The sequence below is a fragment of the Agelaius phoeniceus genome, chromosome 2 (assembly GCF_051311805.1).
Source record: "Agelaius phoeniceus isolate bAgePho1 chromosome 2, bAgePho1.hap1, whole genome shotgun sequence".
Classification (NCBI taxonomy): Eukaryota; Metazoa; Chordata; class Aves; order Passeriformes; family Icteridae; genus Agelaius; species Agelaius phoeniceus.
The window spans coordinates 63,894,441-63,912,366 of record NC_135266.1 but is presented as its reverse complement, the minus strand read 5'-3'; the positions used below and the strand labels follow the sequence as shown (position 1 = coordinate 63,912,366).

General features: G+C 41.2%; 1 protein-coding gene across 4 annotated transcripts in view; it reads left to right on the top strand.

The window, feature by feature from the left end:
• Positions 1–17,926, top strand: part of CAB39L (calcium binding protein 39 like) — a 59,732-nt gene that overhangs the window by 37,884 nt on the left and 3,922 nt on the right. For all 4 annotated transcript variants that reach the window (XM_054628475.2, XM_077173704.1, XM_077173706.1 and 1 more), the window contains 5 exons: positions 2,356–2,474; positions 6,891–7,059; positions 10,556–10,615; positions 12,154–12,219; positions 12,714–12,857. In XM_054628475.2, coding sequence (XP_054484450.2) covers positions 2,356–2,474; positions 6,891–7,059; positions 10,556–10,615; positions 12,154–12,219; positions 12,714–12,857 — 558 coding nt within the window. The remainder of the gene's footprint in view (positions 1–2,355; positions 2,475–6,890; positions 7,060–10,555; positions 10,616–12,153; positions 12,220–12,713; positions 12,858–17,926) is intronic.

Genomic DNA, 17,926 nt, shown 5'->3' with positions numbered 1-17,926 from the left:
TAAACTACTGAAAATCTGATTTCTGAAGGCAATAATGTTACTTTGCTTTGTCCTGACTCCCTGTGTCCTCCTCACCAACCCTGCTGCCCACTTTGATCCCAGTTTTTCACAGCTGAACTTCCCTTTGAAGATGTGTTTTCAAAGACAGTGTAGGGGAGACTTCCATCACACATCCATCACACATCCATCACACATCCATAGAAGACACAGGTTTATTGCTTCTGCCACTCAACAAACAAGATATAATTTCAGTGATGATATTGTTTTGAAGCATTAAAGTCAGGTTTGGGCAGGAGCCCAGAATCAAGATCAGACTGGCTTTTCAGAAATGTAAAATATGAAATTTATTTTTGAACTTTAAAGAACTGAGGCAAATGTGCAAACAGCAGAAGTCAACTAAAAATGTAGATGTTACTGTGTGTAAGCCTAAAGGTTCACAAACTGTAAAGCCCCTAAAATAGGCAGTAAATAACTACAAGGCCAGGACTGGTGATTTTATAATCTTTTCCCTACTTTGCCTTGAAACAGGGGCTAAGTTATGGTATAGGTATTATACAATTTTTTATTTATATAATGCATCCTTGGCAGGTTTCTTTTGTTCTTGTCTAGCCACTGTCTCTTCATGCTGCCTTACCTTGTGCTTCAGTGGCCACATGTATTTCATTATAAAGCAAAATTCAATTGCAGATCCAAATAAGGAGTGTTTCAAAAGTACTCCTACAATTTTAATGTATGTCAGGTGGTGAGGGAAATCTGTTTGGTTCCCTTCTATTTGCCTTCATTTCCTCCTGGAGAACCCATGGAGATCAACTCTGGCTTTCCCTAACACTGATCTCTAGAAAATTAGCTATAATTGGATACTCATATATATATATATATATATATATATGTATCTATCTCCTCTCTGCTCATGGATATTATGCTGCAATGCACACAGTATTGAGTAACTAATATAAAATTTGGCATAGCAGAGAGGATCACTTAATTTCTGGCCATCTTTACCTCACCCTTTCAACAGCTCTTCTCTGTCTGAATTGTTTTCATCTTGGAATAACTGCTGAAGCCCGTGGGGATCACAGGATTCCAGGCATATGATATGGGTGTTGTAAAGATAGGGGAGAATGAGATGACTTTATACAGAATTAGGCTATTTGAAATTATGTCCAAGGGTCAAAAAAAGTGTTGCAGATAAAGGCAGATGGACTGGCCTGCACTGATTTGATTCTCCTGTTTAATTCCCAGAGTCTCCAAGTCTCCAAGCCAGCTGGGCTGGAACAAGTAGGAAGGCAGAATATTTTGTGTTTCTCAGCACTGATTTATTTGTAGAGGTGAAACCAGGGAATTTTCCTCCGTGTGAAACTATCTGCTCCTTGGCTTCAAACATTCAATAATTTCTCTGCCAAGGAATGTTTGTCCTCCCAAGACAGATCAATCAGCATGTACAGATTATAAGTGACCTTTTGCTTTAGCTTGCCCTGTGCATAGTGACCTGCTGTTGACTCAGTGCCTTGGTTACTGCTCCTGAGTGCAGCCATCTCCCACCTCCCTTAACTTCACATCAATTTGTCTGCTGTGCCAGGGGAGAAAGTGGTGGGGGAGGATGTGGATTTCAAATGCAAGATGTATTGGTGAGCCCTCTGACTGAACAGAACATGATTTGGAAAGACCTTCTGGAAAGCTGTGTGCACAGGGAAGCATTGGAAGACAAGCTGTGACTGTGTAGATGGGTGCATACAGCACAACATCGGGACAAAGAGAAGGACTTTAGTTTTGATTAAAGCAGAGACACACATGTGATGCAGCCATTTTATTGGTAGTAGTAATTCCATTTTCCATGGTAAATAATGGGCACAGGTTAAATTTAACCCTGATTTTCAGAAATGTAATCACACTTGGGAGTTGTTTGCACTGGACTGATAAAAAGCTTTAGCCTCTTAAGTGTAGGCAGTGTGGCAGTGGTTTGGTACCAGCTCTGTTACTCACATTTGGAGGCTGTGGGACTAACAGCACACACAGCAGCAGCAGGCTTGGCTCAGGGTAGGGGCTTGCTTTTAATGTGCTTTAGTATTCCTATTTGAAATAGCCAGGGTGGCAGTGTAAGAGGAATGCACATCTTCATTTAGGGAAAAAAAGGTGCAAATGGGAGTGGGGAAGTCGGGAGCCTTCAGAGCTGCCCGAACGAGGAAGCCTTCCTGTGGCACTGGGGAAACAGCAAATATGAGGCAGAGACTCAGGAGGAAAAAAAAAGGCTGACCTTTTCTGATTTCAGTTTCATTTGCACTTTAAATTGATGTTGTATTACATGGTTGTTTGCTCATGTTTTTCTAAGCAAAGAGATATTTTGCTTTTTAACAGGGCAAAAAGGATGTTTCCCAGATATTCAACAACATCTTGAGAAGACAAATTGGCACACGCAGCCCTACTGTGGAATACATTAGTGCCCATCCACATATCCTATTCATGCTTCTCAAAGGGTAGGTGCTTTAATTTGAGTTTCATTAAAGAGCATTGCCTGGAACATGCTGGCATTGCAGTTGATCTACTTTCTCACTTTTAGTTTAAAAAAAAAAAGTGGGTTTCAGATTTTGTTCCAGCTTTCTTACTTTTTTTTTTTCTATTGACTTTCTTTCTATGGAACTCTATACTTTTTAATGATCAGATTATTTCATTTGGCTGTTATTTCTTCACCAAAAACTTCATGTTGAAGTAATTATGTGCTGGTTGTTTTTGACTGCACCCCATGTGATGTGTACTCCATTTCTCACTTTGAACTCTTGTGTAGCATTGCTGGTGACGGCTCAGGTTCATTTAGACCTTTTTGCATTGCAGGAGTGACCAACAGTGGTGTCTGTAAATAACTGGAGTCAAACTGGAGCACTGAGTGGTAGAACAGAGAGAAGCAAAAATGCATTAAAAGAGTAGTTGTGCCTGTGGGACAGACTTCTCCAATGCTTGTGGCCACAAGTGAACTTCAACTTTAAATTCTTTCTGTAATTAACTCCACAACTTTCAGCATTAATTTTTTTTTTTGGTCTTTTGAACCTCAGGACAACAATGATGATTCTCTCCATCATTATTACAAACTGTTTTTAATTTCCTATGTATATACAATAATTTTCTTCCCTTTTCTCTGGCTTTGCTTTTTCAGTTTTTCACTCATTTTGATCTTGCACATTGAGCACATATCACTACCAAATGTCTGGGCTTTATTTAAAGATAAAAAACATTTTTGGATTATGTCCCAGATTTTCTTTGGCATCTGTAGCAACCAAGAATATTAAGAAGATAGATAGTAAAGTTTTTATGCATATATGCTTCTGACAGACATTTTACAGCAAGTGACCTGAGCTGGTGGATGAATTTAAATAGCATCACTTAGATGCTTTCTTTAGAGAATCTTGCTGCATGCAGCAGTGTCTGTGGTCCTTGAGCTCCTTGTTCATGATGTCTTGACTAGCCCTCTGCAGCACTGCACTGGCTCAGAATTGCCATTTCTGTAATTTCTGTTAGAATGTGCAGTTGAATCCATCAGTAGGAGCCCAGAGTCAGTCCTGCCCAGCCTGAACAGCTGCTGCAGAACAGTGTAATGATGTCAGACGTGATGATGCCTTCCCTGCTTGTGTCCTGCTGCTGGAACTGTCTAAAAATGAGACCCAAAATCTGCACCTGCAGCCAGGGCAGAGCCCTGAACACACAGATTGCTGCATGCCCACAGCATGGGGGTGTGTGTGTGCAGTCAGCTGCAGGACAGGGAAACAAGCACCTCATGTTAGGCACCACCACATGAAAATGTGACTTGAGGACATGTTTTCTTATTTATTTAATGCTGAATGAATTATATTATTTATACTATATAGATATATATTTATATAATGCTATAATCGAACTCTGTTAAAGGAAAGCGGGTTTGGTTGACTTGTGCCATTCTGTGTTTGTTACATGACATCATGACATTAATTGGAGAGAAAAAAATCACCTCTACCATGACTATAAAAGAAATGGCCCAAGATTATTGTGACTGTTGAACTTCCATTGGATGCAAAATTTCCTCTGCCCCTTGTCAGTCCCCAAAAGCAAGAGGTTCCTTTTTTGTGGCTTAATGCGAGCTCTGTTGGGTGGGAAGGATCTTCAATCAGAGCTCCCGCCCAGTGTTTCCTGTCTCATACTCCAGTGGAACTGCCAACTTGAGATAACAGTTCCTACCTTTTAGGCTTCATTTTATTTGTTGCTTGCTTCCTTCCAGCTTCTCAGCTTCAGAAAACACACAGCACATAGTCAACTTTTTTTTTTTTTGTTTTTTGCTTTCTTTCATTTGTGTAGGTTGTTTGAGTTTGCTGCTGCACTTGCTTTAAGGATTGCTTTGCACTTGCTTTAATAGCATCTTATTTTCTGTGTGCAGGCTTTGTGTGTAGGATTTCAGATGAGTGCAGCATTTGGTGTACATAGAGAACCAGTTGTATTTGGGCCAATTTTTTGCTCTGGTGTCAGCCTATTGCATTAGCCCAGAAATAATTTCAGTCCTTTGTAATTTAAAACATTTTCCCTCTAGGACACTGACTGTTGAGGACTTAGTTTATGCATTGTTTCTCTCAAGTGACAAATTCAGAAGCTTCTTTATAAATATATATCTATATATCTCATGCCACATGCTATCTCTACCCTAGACACTGCCCCAGCCTGTGTTGTGATGACCTCTTGATATCACAGCCCAGTTAAAGCTTTAATGGTATATTGGCTGAGGTTGGAGAATTCCCCTTGAGTCTATCCAAAGATAAACTCAGGCTATACAAGTAATGTAAAGTCAGATCAGAATACATCTGTTTAAGACCTTGTGTCTCCCAGGCTTGATGCCTTCCAAATCTCCTGCCTGTGCTCCTCACCTTGTACCATCTTCTGCACTAACCATGGAACAATTATTCCCCTTACACAGAAATGCATTTCTGCTCTCAGTCTTGCCCCTTTCAAATTTCACAATAAGTGTTCTGAAATACTTCAAGTCCATTGTTTCATTTTCTAGTTCTCTCCAGTATTCACTGTGTGGGGGTTTCTTTAGGTTGTAAGTTCATCCAAACAGAGAAGAACTCAGTTTTGTTTTTTTTTTCTGCTGTGGAAATACATCAGCATAGAACACTAATTGCTCATTAGAAGGGATTTGAATCACATTTCTTTCATTCCTGCCTGGTGGCTTTGCATGTAAGTGTGGGTGCAAAGGACATGCAAACTGTAAACTTCTTCCAGGCTTATTCCAGGCACCAAACCCAACTTCCCTCGCTTGTGTGAACAGCCAAAGGTCCATAACCCACTTCCAGATAATGGAGCATTTGACTAAGAATGATTCTGTTGATACTTAATGTTTTTAAAAGTTATTGTGCTGGAAACAATGTAATTTGCTTTTATTCCAACCAAAATATTCATTAGCCAACTGTTAAATATTTTCCTGGCTGCACTCCTAGGAGCAGCTCTGCCTCATTTTCCTTAAAAATTAGTATTCCTGTTAATGGAGTTGATGCCTCAATGGGAAACATCAGTGAATTTTTGCTGTCTGAAGAGTTAGAAATTCAAGTTTGCAAATGCTTCCCCAAACCAAAACAAACAGGGGCTTGAGTGCCTGCATTTCCTTGAGGGTGGGAAGCTTCATTTGCCTGTTTGGAATAGCAATCCATTTTCATTAAGCCAACTATTGTTGACAGCAGGTTGAAGTATGCAGCTCTGGTATGCTTGCAGAACACAACTGTTCTTTTAAACTGCATGCTAGGGGTAAAATTGAGGGCCCACTCACTTACAGCACAGATGGCATTTTGTGTTTTTCTTCCTTTTTTTTTAAAAAAAAAAAGTATTTCTTTTGGCCTAGTGATAGGAATTAATTGTGCAAAGGAAAAATGATGCTGATAAGCTCTGGGTGATAATACACAGCTCTGATATAGTATAACCAGTTTATTGAAACAGAGAGTGCTTTCTGTCCCCTTGGACTTCACCATTTTCACATGTTTTCTGGGAGACTGCTGGAAAAAATTCATTTTAATTCTTTCTTGACTGTTGGATTTCATCCTTTTTGTTTTTTAATGTGTTTCTAACACTTTTGTTTCAGATTAATTTCAGCTTTAAAGAAATCAAGACTTTATAGAAATTGAAGATGATCTGAATTTCCTCCCCCCTCCCTCCCTCCCTTCCTTCCTTTCCAAGGGCGAGACGTGTGCTGGCTCCTGGCTATTGCAGGGCCTCATCTGCCATAGCAGGATTGTGACTTGGGGAATGGCTGCTTGTGTCCTATCACAGCCAGAGCCTCTGCAGAAGAGGCATTGAGCTGAACTCCTCCTAAACTGAAGAAAAAAAATAAATTTCAGAGCTACAGAAAGCTTAATCCTGTGTAGACTGCCTGGAGAGACTCTTCCTACTTTCCTCATTAATACTGCAGAGTGATGTCCTCTAAAAGAAGAGTGGGAGGTGATGGATGGTCATGAGGTGTTACAGTTTTCTTGAATAAACTGAGGAGCTCAGAATTGAATCTGAAAAGGGAGGTTATTATATTGTACAGGCTGTGCTTTCTCACAAAGCCAAAAGGGTGAAGGATTTCTGTTGAAATGTTGCACACTCCCCACGGTCTTTCCACAGAGAGGGGGTGTAGTGCAAATTTACACCAAAATGTGTTTTGGCTTGGGGAGAGAGAGGTTTGCAATGAAAAATTCTGGCAGCCTTGTCTGTGTCTGCTCCTGAGCTTTGGGCTGAGGTCCTGCAGCTGGGTACAGCGCTGTGGCTGGGAGCTGCCCTCAGTGGGTGGTGTCCCTCCCGACAGGTGTTCCCGTGCTGCAAAGTTCCCTGTTGCTAGAAAGGTGCCTGTTTATCTTCTTTCTACTGTGTTTTGATGTTTTCTGTTTCTCTGCATTCTCCAGATATGAATCCCCAAATATTGCCTTACGTTGTGGAATCATGCTGAGAGAGTGCATCCGCCATGAGCCCTTGGCCAAAATCATACTGTTTTCAGAACAGTTCAGAGACTTTTTTAAATATGTGGAAATGTCAACATTTGATATTGCTTCTGATGCCTTTGCTACATTCAAGGTAAATTATTCAGTACATGCATCATAGTTTGTGTCAAAAGCAGCACTCCATCAGAAGTCATCACTGAGCTCTGTGTGGCTTTGAACTGGGTGGCTGTTTTATTGTTCAGTAAAGGATATAATTAATTAACCCTTGGTCTGATTGTAGCAGGATTCACAACAGTGATCAACTCTGCAAAGAATCTTTAGAGAAATGTAAATCTGTATTTAATAAACACTCTTCACCTTGATAACTCACAGTCTTTTATGCTACCATTTAAAACTCAAATGAATCATGTATTAGCTACAGTTGTGGTAAAATGCATAGAGCCTTCTTCTCTCCCGACCTTCCCCCACCACAAACCCACTGCCCATCATGACCACACGAGTGAATAGAAGGCAACATTTAAAACTAACATTTGAAATAATTGTAATTTTTGCTGTCCCTTCTGAGGTCAGCAGTCAAGTATAGATGAATGCCAAGCCTGCTGATTATTTTACAGTGTATTCATAGTCTTATTTTTGTGACCCATGGTTCAGTGTAAGGACTGTAGTGCGAAAAGCCAAGTAAGTGGAAGCATTGCATAGGCTCTGTAGAGTGTAGAGCAGAGTGTACTGTGTAGTTTGTGTTGCATTAAAAATGAGGTTGGGTGAAGATGTCAAATTTCTTGGAGTTTGTATGTGACCATCATCCTTCTCACCAGGTGCTAGTACAGTCTCTGAGCAAAAAAAAAACAAAATAAATTCGATGCCTGTGAACTTCACATACAGGGAAGATTAATTTATTTCTGAAAAACAGTTTAAGAAAGCAGAGGGAAAATCTTTTTAGTCAAAGACTCTTCTAAACATAGATCCAACTCCTTTTTTTCTTCTATCACTGAGCTCCCTGCTGTCATAGAAACACATTGTTTATTCTTTCCTTTCAAAGCTAATTAGAAACATGATTAGATAGACCTCAGGAGTAATTGTAAGGAATGTTACAGCTCAGCTCAGTGATTCTACATACACTGAAGCCTGGCTTTTTACTGGTGTTTACTAACCTACTGAATGGGATAAAGATTTGCATAATGGAGATAACATTGCATTCTTCAGTAATGACTTGAGCAGGATTAGCAATTCAAATCACCCCTTAATCAATTGCAGCATCTTTCCATTATTTTAAGTTTCACTGTTGTGGTGTCCATTAGGTAAAGGTTATGAAATTCAAAGTAGCACAGAAACACAGATAAGGTATCAAAATGCAACATAACTGAGGTACTTAATTCTTCTGTTTCTGGCATGAAACATTTTACCCTATGCTCAGAAGAATATTTGTTTCTGGTCAGAAAAAGTGCTCCTGGACTCAGTTCCCAGCCTGACAGAAGAGAAATGCATCTTCTCCCCAGGTCCTGCTGAAGCAGGAGAGCAGAGTGTGTTGGTGGTGACAGACAGTCTTCACCCCAGCCAGGAGGCAGGATGGGGATAAGGGTCAGTTAAGCTGTGGCAGAGACTGTAGACATCTACAATCCTCCCAAAAAGAAGAGAGATTGATGTTGTTCACAGATCTACAGCTGTAGCATGTACTCTTGTCCCCTGTGAACTGAGTGTATTTTTAGCAGAATTTAAAAATAGGATTCTACATCCTCGCGTGCACTGGAAAGAGAGGAGTATGAGGGCAGTTCATCCTCAGACAAAGGACAGAATTCACCTTTTAAAATGCTTGGGGGAAATGTATAAACTGAATTTTTAGGTTTTTTTGAAATTATCTCTTAGCACCTGATACATGGTCAGTTCTGGAAAGAAACCAGCTGCTCATTTCATCTCCTGTTTGTCTGTTACTCTGAATAGCTGGAACAGCAAGAGGTGATGTGGAAGCAACTGAAATATGGAGCTACCTCATTTCTAATACTGGGAAAAGAAGTGCTGTGATTGTTTGCTGGCTGGATTACTGAACTCACATTTTCATTTCTGGTGTCCCCATGTTGGGTTGGCAGTTGCCACCGTGGTGTCTGGTTCAGAGCTGAAAGCCTTGGATAGTCTATGCACCAGAGGAGGGCTCAATTAAATGTGCATTAAAGTCTGAGGATATTTATAGTAGGGAAGCACTGGAATTATGATCTGAAGATGTACTTCTTAATTAAAGTTATCCAGGTGCACTGCAGAGAGGAAACAGAGTTGTTAAAAATGCAGAGGAAAAGGGCTTGTATTTCAAGGTACAAGCTGTCTGTGGAGGATGCAAGCAGCAGTTGGAATGTGCTGGCTGAATGCTGCTGCTCCATGCTTCCTCATTTCCTGTGAAAAACTCATTTTGGATTATGTTTCATTTGTGCCCCCTGTTGAAGGACTTGTACTTGCCTCCAAGTGCCCTGCATAAAAGCTCCTGAATCATGTGTTTCACTCAGCCTTTAAAAGTGCTGTCACTGCAGTCCTGCTAAATGAAGGGATGTATTTAAAACAGGCACTGGATTTTGTAGTGCTGTGCTTTCCTCTTATAATTGATGGTAAAAATAAATTAAAGGATTAGTATGTAAAGGATTTCTTTTATTTGTGAGGATGTGTCTGTGCATCTGCTTGAGCTTGAGCTTCTGCTCAGCTTCAGTCTCTGCCTGGGTATTATAAAATTTATAAGATTATAAAAGAGAGCAGAAAAATACCAGCTTGATTCACTGAAAAATACCAATTTGAATGGACTTCATCAGGCCTTTATTGAGATCAATGTTGTATTTTAAAAGAAGCAGTAAGATAAAAATCACACTTAAATACCTCACACTGGCCACTCATTTCACAGCTATTCATCCAGTGAAAAAGACACAGTTTCTTCTGGAGCTGAACATTTGCATCTCTGTCACTGAGCACCAGCATCACCATTCTGTGGGAGAGGTTCTTTTAATTTAAATTGAATTAATTAGCCTTCTGGAGAGGGAGGCAGTCTGTCCAGCTGTCTGGAAGGTCTGCTGCTGCTTTGTGTCAGAAAGCCAAACCTGGGCAGAAAAAGCTCTACAGAAGAGACTCATCCCACTTACCTGAGACTCCTTCCAGAGAAGAGAGTGGAGGTGGAGGGAGCCTGGATGGCTTAGCTTAAGTTGGTGCCTAGCTTTCATTATTAAATAGCTAGGTGGATATACAGTGGTTGAATTCCAATTTTCCTTGTATTCTTGGAGATGAGCAATAGCAGTTCAGGCTTAGCATCATCCCCAGCTCTGGGGTAGCATGTAGGTCACTTTTGGCTTGGAGACCATAGCTCATCCTCCATAAAGGGCTAATTTTCTTTCTTCCTTTTGCCCATCCCTGTTTAATGTGACTACTGTGCACTATGATCTATCAACAACAAGAAAAGGTGGGAGGGAAACAGCAATAAAAAGTATTAGAATAGGTCTGTCTTGATTCTGTTAGCATTACATTAATTGAGTTCTCCCTAAAGTCCTATAGAAATCATGTTGTAAATGCTTTCTGGTCAAACCTGCTGAAATACATTTGAGAATCAAGGGACAATCACAGGCACTTGCCCTCTCAGCTAACCTTTCTCTGTTCTTCCCCAGGACCTGCTAACGAGACACAAATTGTTGGTGGCAGAATTTCTGGAACAAAATTATGATGTAGTAAGTATCAATGCTGAAAGGCTTTTAAGAAAATCTGTTTATGCTTGGCTGAAAAAAAAAAAAAATGCACGGAGGGTTTAGTGTTCTGCATAAACTCCTCACATAGAACTGTAAAACCAAACACTGCTTTGTGCTGGAGCAGAATCCATGCCTGGCATGTGAAATGCAGATGCCCCCTCTGCACACAGCTGGGGACACAGCCAAGGTCTCAGGAGAACTCAGAGGTTAAGAGCAAGTTTAATTCCTCATCGGGTGCATCAGATCTCCTCAAGTGTGAATGGAACTGAAACTTGCAAACAGATCATGGGAGAAAACTTGTGCATGGTTTTAACCAGTTTTGTGATACCCCAGCACTGACAGGGCCATACAGGTGTTATTTACTCTTCTTTGAGAAGAATTGCTGAAACAAGTTTTAGTTACAATTACTGGAAATTCCATGTGTCTAAATGAGGGACTGAGGTCTGAAGATTCCTATTATCTTCCTAAGGCAATTAGCCCCTTGGTTAGCTGCTATTTTTCACTTTGATTTTTTGGCTCCCTTTTGGACCAAATGTGGATGAGAAAAATTCCATTGGATTCAACTAAAATTGGATTGATACAGATCACGGAATTAGACTGTGGGTCACATTTTTGTGTTACCTAAGATATTCTTTATTTCACTGCCAAAATGAAAAGACAAATTTCTTTCATTCTGGCTACCATGAAGGTTAAATAAAGAGCAGGCTTATTATTGCTGAGTCACTAATGCAGCTTAGCTGGAGCAAAATAAGTGTCTCTGCTAATCTTTTCTCTTAATACTGGGGCACTGCACTGGAACAGTCCCTATTCTACATTTATTTGACATTTTACATTTTTGAGTATCAATTGCCTAAGGAAGTTTTTTTGGGTTTTTGTTTGGGTTTTTTTTGTGACTATTGGATAGCAATGTTGATTTTTCCTGCTTGTTTGGTAGGTAGTCTGAACATATTGCAGCCTTGTCTCTCAGTCTTCCTGACCACAAGATCCCCTTGATCCATCCCTGCAAAATCCAGCACACACTTTGCTCCTAGTGACCCTTGCTGGACAAAGAGCTTTAGCGAGTGATGGTGATGAAGGCAGATGAGGTGGCACCTCCCAAAAGGAGCATTTGGGAGTCCCCATCACCATTTTGGGGTGTTGCATTGAGTCACACAGCCAGGCATGACCATGATATGAGTGAGTGGACATCATGTGCTGGGCCCACATGTCCTGGCAGCAGTCACCCTTCTGTAAGAGAAGGCTGTGCAGGTGCTGGCTTGCTTATGTCCCAGTTGGCTCACACTAGCCCCTGTTCCATCCAGTCCATATGTGGTATTCCCCCTCTGCAGCACTTGGAAGAGGAGTGTTCCTGGGCCTTAGTTAATTCACTGTGTGATAACCATCCAAGAGGAAAGGCCACAAGAGCTGGGCCTGGCATTGCAGTGAAGCATTAGAGGGTGGCACTGCTGCAGCAGTGAGAAGGCCAAGAGAAGGAAGGATGGACATTAATCTGATGCATTTGTGTTTTCTTGTTACTCTAGATCTTTGAGGACTATGAAAAACTCCTTCATTCTGAGAATTATGTAACAAAGAGGCAATCTTTGAAGGTAAAGTCTCTCAGCACTTTGCTCCTAAATTTGTACTCTGTGTTATGCAGAATATCAAGGTGCATGTATGCAATGGAGCAGCCATTCTTCTATCAACAGAAGGACTAAGGGCTTGTGATGCTCTTCCTGAAAAGCACAGGAGCTCACTGTGTCTTTTCTTTCCTGGGCCTCTGGGGAAGCACTGGGCCATTTCTATGGAATGAGTGCTGTCACTTCTCCTCTGAGCTCAGATCTGTGCTTTGGTTCAGAACATGGTTACAATGAGCTTGGCAGTAACGTGGCAGTCTCTGTCTGGGACACCAAGTGTGACATGGCCTGCACGTGGAGGCAGAGGGGGGTGTGAATGTAACATGGCAATTAAATGAAGGTGTCTTTGTCTACACTTGCTTTTGTCCCAGCTACTCACACCAGCCCCTGTTACACCCAGCCCAAACCCAGGATCTCCCTCTTTCGTATTTAGAAGATGAGCATTATTTTTCTAATTTTGTTTACAGCTTCTGGGTGAACTGATTCTGGACAGACACAACTTCACCATCATGACGAAATACATCAGCAAACCAGAAAACCTGAAGCTGATGATGAACTTGCTGCGAGATAAAAGCCCCAACATTCAGTTTGAAGCATTCCATGTGTTCAAGGTGAGCCAGTATGGGTTGTAGAGGTGGCAGACTTTCTCTTCTCCTCATAAAAATATCTTTCAAGGTAGGCAAGAAGAAGTCTGGGAAATTAAGGCAAAGGTTGAGGTTTACAGTCACTTGCAGTATTTGAGAATGTCATAATTGAAAAGGGCCTTCAGGTGAGACCTAAAGCAGCATCATTTTGGTTTAAGCTGGGGGTTGTCAGTAGCCATTGCTACAGTAGTACACAACTTCTAGGTAGTATCCAGGCGATCTTCTCCCCACTCCTGGATCATTTTACCATGTGATTCTGGGTAAAGATAAAAAAAAAGCCTTAAAACTCTACCTTAGATTAAGAGTAGGTGGTGCTGGTGCTGGGCATCAGTGCAAGCACAATATGCTTTTAAAGGTATTAGAAAGGTTTGGTAAATCTGAGCTTGAAATGAGTTTTATCCTTCCATCATTTTGCAGTGACATTATTGCAGTGTTTCAAAATTACCAGGCCCAACCAGTGTCCCTTTTTTCATGATGATCAATGTTGATAAGTTAGAAGTTTACAATTTTCCTATCAAAAGAGTTCTCTGCTCTGAAACAGAGGGTGAGTCAGATTGTTATGCAAAACTAACTCTAATTTGGAATGAACACGTTAATTTCAAACTATAAATAGAGTTGTTAATGATTATCAGAAGAGGAATTTTGGGCCTCTAAGGATATCCCTTCCCTAAGTTGGCTAAGAAAGATACCAGATAACACCAAATGACTGTGAGAAGACGTTACAACACTCTCCACAAATTCAGCGTGACTTGTTAAATATTGTACTTTTGCCATTTCTGATTTGGGAAAAAAGCTTTCAGATCCTCAGTGTGGAGATTTAGAGAATGTGCAGCTTCTTCAAAAAGCTTTTGGTTTTGTAAAAGAAAAACAAAATCTTCAAGGAGGATTAAAAGAAAATTCCTTTCATGAAATAAGTGGCTTGGTAAGCTGTTCTCTTGCTGACTTCCTCCAGTCAACTGAACCACTATGAGTAATTTGTACTCCTCCTCCTCCTTATCAGGAGGTGTGTGGCTCCAAGATAAGCAAGCAGTCTGGCTCCAGACACTTGCAGCCTTTGAGATGCCAGTGGAGAGAAGGTATCAGAGGATTTGGGTTTCTTAGCCACTCTGTGAATAAATACAAGATTTTTATTTATGAAGGACATGAGTTGCTGTTCCTGAATTCCTGAATTAATGATAGGCATGGACCAGGCCTTGGGAACGGCTGATTTCACTTATTTTAGGAGACATTTAAAAGGACTTGGAATAATGTAAAAGGATCCCAGTGTGCAACCATGTCACACATTGCTGTTCCTCCTATTCTGCCTTCCCATTCCTCCCTTCCAGAATGTTGCATCCCATTTCCAATTAGAGTGGTGATATTGCAGGCTCATCCTTGCTTGACCACTTGCAGTTGCTGCCGTGTGGAAATAATGCTTGGACCTTGGAGTGCCAGCAGAACAAACCATGAGCAACAGTGGTGTTGTGTTTCTTCAGTTCAAAGGGCCAAACTCTGTCCTCAGAAACCTCCGTGGGTCTTTTTCCAGTGGTGCCAGTCAGCAGCACTTCAGGGGGCCAAGGCATTCCCATGGCATTCCTCACACTGCCTCACACGCACAGGGCTCATGGTGGGGAGCTGCAGACTCAGAGCAGAACCTGATCAGCTGGAAATTGCTCATTCACAACCTCCAGCAGCACACTATAGAGTAACTGTAGAGGTGCAGCAGCTCCACTTATAGGATCCTGCTCACTGAGGATCTGGGTTGCCTGGATTCAGCAGCATCCAGCTCCTCCCCAGGGGGAAGGGTCTTTATAGGGTTTGTTACAGGAAATTGCATTGTGAATTAGCTTTGTAGAGAGGGTCAGAGAAGATATTTTTCCCTGATTTCACTTCCTAAATTGAGTTCTAAATTCTTGAGAATTAAAGAATTAGAATTCTAAATTCTACTGAAATCCTTACATATTTGAAGACTGGCTTTGTCTTTAAGTTTTTTTTGTGCCCAGTTCTGCAGTGTTCCTGCCTCCTGTTTCTGGCTTTGTGTTGCTCAGCCCAGTTCTTTTGTCAGCTGTAGAATTCCATGTTAATGTAACTGGGAGAGGAATCTTGTCCTCAGCTTCTAATCTCATAAATTTTGAACTGTGCCTGCATTTTTAAATTATGCTTCCAAAATACCTATGCAGTCCTGGCTGAAATTACAGTAGACTAACCACAGTGATTTGGAATCAAAGGTCTGCTGAGAAGTGGATACTTGCTGCTCTGTCTGAGCTGCCAAAAGATTTAGGTTTAAATTACCTGATTTAGATGTTTTACCAGTTAGACACAGTTGAAATGAAAAAGTGTTTGTTTTGTAAGCATTCAGATTCCAATGTTCCCGTGCTCCAGCTGACCCAAAAAAAGGCTTATGACTCTTACTGCCTGAGGCAATTTCTAATTATTGGAGATTTGAAACTGTGAAACAGAGGTGAAAGTGATGACCACTTCTAGTGCAAACTTATTTTGGAGGAACATCTTGTGGTTGAAAATGTCAATACCCCCAAGCTCTGAGAATATTTAATTCACCCAATTTACTGTGAGTGGGAAAATGAAGACAGAGTGCCCACTTGGAGTGCCTTTTTCCATTCTCTACTTAGGAGATGGTTGATCTTCCTCTAACTCCAGCTCCTTCTCTTCTTCTGCCTGAAAAAAATGGACCTTCTGCCTTGCAGCTCCATCCTAAAGGTCTGCAGCTGCTTTGTAAAACTGGATGTCCCAGGCAACATATGCATAAGGATTACAAAGTGTTTAATAATGAGGAAAAGCTAACTGACCTCACCCCTTCCCTCCTCCTTCATAAATAATCCGAGGGGATCACTCAGAGCTGTGGGCTTTGAGAGTCACGGGCTCTTCTCTGCAGTGATTTCAGTGGAGAGGTGTTGGTCTCAAGTGTGCACACTTTGGGGATCACATACTGGGAAGGGCTCTCCAGCTCCTCTGGTGGGTTTGTGATGTGTTCCATTAGGGGAGCCTCCTTCAAGTTTGCCTATCTGTAGGGCAGGCTGTATCTTTCAGACCTATGTGAACATGGTGCAGGGATTCCTCTGACTTCACATATTCAAAAACAAAGGATAGGAACAGCTCTCTTGGATTTCACATAAACAATTTGCTGATTTTGAGGAAAACACCCTGTAGCAGTGAGCTGGGATTATATGACTTTCTTGCTCTTAAGGGGACATTTAGCAAGATATATTTTACTGTTTAAATCTAAAAATAGAATGGGTACACTGTGTTTTGTGACCTCAGTTTCATTTTTCCATTCTCTTTCGTGCACATTATGAGCTACCTCCTGCAGCTTGCTCTGCAAACAGCCTCACATAATTTGACCATACTGACAGTTTGCTCTTGGTACGAAGCTGAGGCTGTGTTTGTGGGATGTGTCCTCTCTGTTTCTCAGCTGGATAATCTAAAGGACAAGGATTATTATGTGAAGCATTGTTCTGTAAGCAGCATGAACCTTGTGTGTTCTGTGTGCGCAGTGTCCTGACAGTGACATTGTGCGTGACCCCAGAGCAAGTCCTAAAATGCTCAGTCCAGGGCATCCTGTAATTGCTCTCGCTCCGCTCTTGCCCCAGAAGATTGTAATGCCTGGTTATTAATTGTAAGGAAATAAGGTAAAATTCTCTGATCAAGTAACTTTGACGTTTGTTTGAAGAAATACATTAAGACTTTTAATGGAGAAGGTAACAACTATTCCACTTTGGACAACTTTAGAAGCTTTAGGGTTGATTTTCATTCCAGGTCTTTTGCAAATACTCCTGAAATGGAGCTTTCTCTGTTTTGAGACAGCTATATTTAGAGTTGGAATTTTTATATGGGTACTGTCTTTATTTTGGGTCTCTGTCTCTGTCATCTGTCTGAATTTAGTGCTCTAGAACATATATCTTTTCATAATAAAACCACAGGTGAAACCAAGTTCTCTGTGGTTTGATCCAACTTCATTTTAGTTGAAATGTTCCAGATAGCATTAATAATGTTTCTGGTTTTAGGGATTGATGTCCTTCTCTATGCCAATACAGAGTTCTGAGTGAGGGGGACCCTTTCTAACATAAAGTCTCATGGTGGTCCTGCTCCTGGGCTCTGTGAAACTGGTCAGTTGATACTGACAGAATTGATTTTGTTTGCTTAGCCAAAGCATTGAATAACACTTCAGGAATTTTCTGGTCCTTGAACATTCTCTCTTTACGAGTCCCTGTTGACACTGAGCAAGACTGGCAGCTGAGATGATCTTTGTTTGAATGTTCACTTTGCCAGTTTTGCAAGGGGAAGATTGTAATCTATGAATAGTTGAGCAGGAAGATAAACAGGATGTGATGGCTTCTATGAAACTAGGTTCTTTATTATTTGCTATGGTAATATCAGTGGTAGGTCCAATATGAAATGCTATTTACTAGGTTTACCACCAACCTTCCAGTCCTGTTTGCAGAGCAGAGAGCTTTTACAACAAGAATTATTTAGATTTCTTCATTTTGAGAGCCACCCTTCAGATAAATATTAAGGAGGCCTAATATTCATTGAAGGGAGATGTTCAGCACTTCAAGGTCAGGCCTTCTTTGATGGCTTCTATTTGCATTTTCATCAGATGATTTCTGAACATGTGGGTCTTGCCACTGTATCTGATGGCTTCTTCTCATCACCAAGGGTGAACTGAACTCCAAAATAAAAATTTCTTATGAAGATCTGTAAATCCCTGCCTGTAAGCTTACATCCTGCTTTTCCTCATGGCAGCTCATCCAGATGACTGGGGGCTTATCATAGTCCAGATCCTGGAAGTATCCAGCTTCCACCAGCATGATCACCTGCTGTAGGTCAGCACACAGGGAGCTGCATCCTGGGGCTGCCCCAACTGAGAGCATGAAGTGCTGCAGCCTCATCCAGAGCCACATGTCCATGCTCAGGAGATCTCAAGATTCACGTAGATAAAGCAAGAGTGGAAAGCTGTAAAGCACGTTCATATTTACATCCCCAAACCCTTTTTCTCCCAGTCTAAGGGGAACCAATGCATCAATAGCAGTGTATCAAAG